The sequence below is a fragment of the Poecilia latipinna genome, unplaced genomic scaffold, assembly GCF_001443285.1.
Source record: "Poecilia latipinna isolate Pla-1442-1.1 unplaced genomic scaffold, P_latipinna-1.0 Scaffold742, whole genome shotgun sequence".
Lineage (NCBI taxonomy): Eukaryota > Metazoa > Chordata > Actinopteri > Cyprinodontiformes > Poeciliidae > Poecilia > Poecilia latipinna.
The window spans coordinates 202271-206097 of record NW_015113358.1 but is presented as its reverse complement, the minus strand read 5'-3'; the positions used below and the strand labels follow the sequence as shown (position 1 = coordinate 206097).

The 3827-nt window shown below is 36.9% G+C and overlaps 1 protein-coding gene across 1 annotated transcript; it reads left to right on the top strand.

Annotated features, from left to right (window-relative positions):
• Positions 1 to 998: 998 nt before the first annotated feature.
• On the top strand, positions 999 to 3719 carry LOC106955530 (claudin-19). The gene is made up of 3 exons (XM_015045769.1): positions 999 to 1320; positions 1398 to 1562; positions 3590 to 3719. Exons 1-3 carry the CDS (start codon positions 1119 to 1121, stop codon positions 3670 to 3672), a joined length of 450 nt encoding a protein of 149 aa, XP_014901255.1. The 5' UTR covers positions 999 to 1118; the 3' UTR covers positions 3673 to 3719.
• The last annotated feature ends 108 nt before the right edge of the window (positions 3720 to 3827 follow it).

Below are 3827 nucleotides of genomic sequence, written 5' to 3'. Positions count from 1 at the left end.
CTGAAGCTAATTCTCATCTGTAGCAGAAAGAACATTTATAGTTGTTATTTATTTTATTTCCCAGACTCTGCTTATGATACAGCTGGTTATAAGACTGACTGGTTGATAGACAAAAGAAGAGCATAACTATTTAGTTTCATTTGGTAATTCTAAATTTGAGCAAATAAAAATCACATTTGAGGTTCTACAAGGCCTCATTCTCGGGTGACTTTTAGTGGTTTGGAAAATCAAAACATGTGTTGCCAAATCTTTGCTGATGACATGAAACTTTATAGATTTGAACTTAGCTTTGAACTTTGAAGTGACTTAATTCCCATGCAGCCGATGAGTAAGTGTATGGATAAGGCCAGTGAGTGGACAAGTCAGAAGCTCCTTAGTGCAGATGAGACAAAAGTCGTTGTTTTTGGATAAAATTCAGGGTAAGAATTGGTGGCTAATTACACAGTGGAGACGAGTATTTCACAAACCTATCCTATCGGTTGCTTTTTATTCAAACCTGTAAATATTAACATCAGACAAAGCCTTGCTTCCTGTTTTTGAAGGATAATTTTAGGGAGCAAATTTGTAGAAGTGAGAAAAGCCATTTAGTGTTTATGCTCCTCAATTTTGGAACAAATACGTTCAGAAACAGAATTCAATTCAGTTGTTTAAATTGTGCCAGCAGCACATGCTCACTTTGCCAAATTTAAAACGAGCATTATTTTACTTTTAATTTGTTTTGCATTTGGGCATTAATATGTATGGACTGCTCATTAATGTTATTACACTTTTCGTACAGTTCCTGTCTTTACCGTGGTTTTCCTTTTAACTTCTTTATTTGCAGTCATACACTGAATAAACTTACAAGTGAATTTTCAATAGCGTCTGCGGATTTCCCACATCATCCATCACTTTATTTGATAAGACTTCCGGGTGACATATTTACACCCCCAATCAGCAGCACAGTATGAGCCCCTTATGCGTCACGAGTCCGGGGCTTTAAATAGAGGCGTCCACTGAGCGCAGCAATTAGAGCGTCTTTTAGGAGGCAGACACAGCGGTCAATAAGTCACCACTGACTTTACTTTTAACATTTTTCCGATTGTTGAAGTCACCCGCTGCGCTTTTACCTGGACAGGATGGCCAGCTCTGGACTGCAGATCGTTGGTTTTCTCCTCTCCTTAGTTGGAGTCTCTGCTACTATTGCCGCTACTTTCATGGTCGAGTGGGGAAAGGAGAGTCAAGCAAAACACCGCACCTATGACGGTCTGTGGATGTCCTGCAGCGGCACCTCCGAGAGGGCCACCTGCGAAAATTACAAGTATCTACTGAAGCTCCCAAGTAAGTTTCAGCGCTTATCTATGAGATGTTCCACTCAAAGTAACCTGCTTTAAGCTTTCTGCTTTGTGATCCTGCAGTTGAGGTCCAGGTCACTAGAGCACTGATTCTGGTCAGCCTCTTCCTCTCCGCCATGGCGCTGATTGTCTCCATACTGGGAATGAAGTGCACTCGCTTCATGGATGCCATGCCACAGAGCAAAGTCAAAGCAGCTGTCTGCGGAGGAGGGCTGTTCATACTCGCTGGTAGGAATGACATGACTGAATATCTTGTTTATTTAAATAAATATATCGTCATCTGCCTAAGAAAAAAAAAATCTATTGGAAGGAAAAAAATGTAGTGATTTTTAAAAAATTTTGTCAAAATCATTTTGGCAAATAAAATATTATTTAAGCCATTATTTTAGGAAGGTGGTGATATTGTACTTCGCTGGTCGGTGCCTTTCTTTGTCAGTTATTATTTTTCAAACGACCTTGGAAATATGATCTGAGGTTATCATTTAATAATGGCAACTTGATAATAAGTAATTAATTTACACCAGTGGTCAGTAGTTGCAGCTTTTTACTGGTAAATATTGAATATGTTAGTTGCTGTTAATTTGGTTATTCTGTGTAATGGAGGTTTTTGAAATGGATAAGATGACTCCGTGATCAGGGTGGCATAGACTTAGGTCAGAAGGCCCAATTACAGCACTGAATGTGAATAAAATTTATAAAGTAGCTTATATTTGCAGTGGATGGTGGGTGGATGCTCTTTGGTGCTGTGCACTATATGAAATTATGGCTTTAATACTGCTGCTGTCCAAACTGACTTTAGTGTCTAATATGCAGCACTAGACTGATTAAACTTGAACTTGGGTATTCAGCAATAAACAGAGACTTAAATGTAATCTGATATGTATGGATTTTAGATCCTTGTTCATTTAGTTCTTAATGTATCTGCTAGGTTATTTGAAAAATGTTCCTTTTGCACATCAGACTATCAGGGAACTATGTTTGTGTTTGGTTGTGTGTGGAGGAGTGTAAGATGCTCCTCAAAGATGTGGTTGCCCAAAGCATCATTCATGCAAGAGACATCACTGCTCTTTTGTGAAAAACACTACTTTTTTGTTTTGTGACCAAATATTTAATTACATAACAACATAAGATATTACAAACAGGAAATTATCAGGATTTTTGAAAACAAGTCAAGCAGTGTTTTTATTTTCTTCTAATGTGGGTGGTTCATGCATCATCCTAGTTAAAGATGGTTAAATGTAAGCATATGTATTACTAGTCTTTAAATGATATTAGATGTTGCAAATGAATGCGGGACATTTAATAGATCACAACACAGGGACACCGTGAGTGTAAGGAAAGTCGAACAGCATTTTTTTAGAGTAAACCAAAGGTAGTAGTTACTACAGTATGTTGACATTTAAAAGCTAAAATCAGAAATATCTTTGATGCCCTGAAAATCCCAACAAGGTGAGAGAGGAAAATGCTGAACATGCGCTCACACCCAGTCACTGTCGCTCCATTAGCATGCTTTCAATCCAAAATGTTTTTCTGCTTTTAACCTTGTTTTCCGTGGTCCGGGGCCATTTAATCACTACTGCCTTTTATCAGTAGCGATAAAAGACAGGAACAAAATACATAAATGAAAACCTCTTAATTAAGTATGGAAATGTAAATAAAACCAGAATAAAATATTATTAACTAGAGAAGAACAAAGTAGAAACGCAGCCATCCTGAGAGTGTTCTGCAGTGAAAAGTGTTTAAAGTTTAATATCGGTGCTGAGGCTAAATACTTCAATTACTGAACTACATGGCTTAAATAATGTTTATGTAAAATATAGATTTATTGACCTTTTTTTGTCTCCACATAGTTATTTAACTTAGAACACTGTGAAGTTTAAAAATGCTGGTTTACTTGCTTATTTAGATATTTTAAATGGAACTGTGTCTAGATTTGTGCAATTATGACGAACAATTATTATCTTCCTAAAGTCAAGTTGAAGAATATTGTTTTCATCTCAGTATAAATCTTATATATCTGTTTATCTATTCAGTCATAGATGGTTTAAATGGAAAAAATGATAATCGTGATTAATAAATTCAAAAGCTCCTAAATTTTGTTTTCAAATGCATCCCATCAATTTAAACACATTGAGCAGCAAGGGGCTTGTTTTTGTTTTCTTTATGTTTTCCTTGTATTTTATATTAAACATGAACAAATTAAGCACAGACATGACTGCAGATGACACTTTTTAACAATATTTTGCTTAACTCAGGTATCTTGACCATCATTGTTACCTCCTGGTACGTCAGTAGGATGGTTGAGGTCAACGAAAAGGCACATCGACTCCAAAAGTAAGTACAAGAGAAGAGTGACTGACTCACACAGAACACACAAACAAAGCACAAACAAAGGCACTCAGCTTATAAGCAGATGTGCACCTAAATGTGTGTGTGTGTGTGTGTGTGTGTGTGTGTCCGTGTGTGTGTGTGTGTGTGTGTGTGTGTGTGTGT

What these genes read in the sequence shown, in the direction of transcription:
- LOC106955530 (XM_015045769.1), top strand. Translation starts at nt 1,119, where the DNA reads ATGGCCAGCTCTGGACTGCAGATCGTTGGTTTTCTCCTCTCCTTAGTT. An exon ending in GTATCTACTGAAGCTCCCAA is followed by an intron (nt 1,321 to 1,397) that starts GTAAGTTTCAGC and finishes GTGATCCTGCAG; the next exon opens with TTGAGGTCCAGGTCACTAGA. An exon ending in AGGGCTGTTCATACTCGCTG is followed by an intron (nt 1,563 to 3,589) that starts GTAGGAATGACA and finishes TGCTTAACTCAG; the next exon opens with GTATCTTGACCATCATTGTT.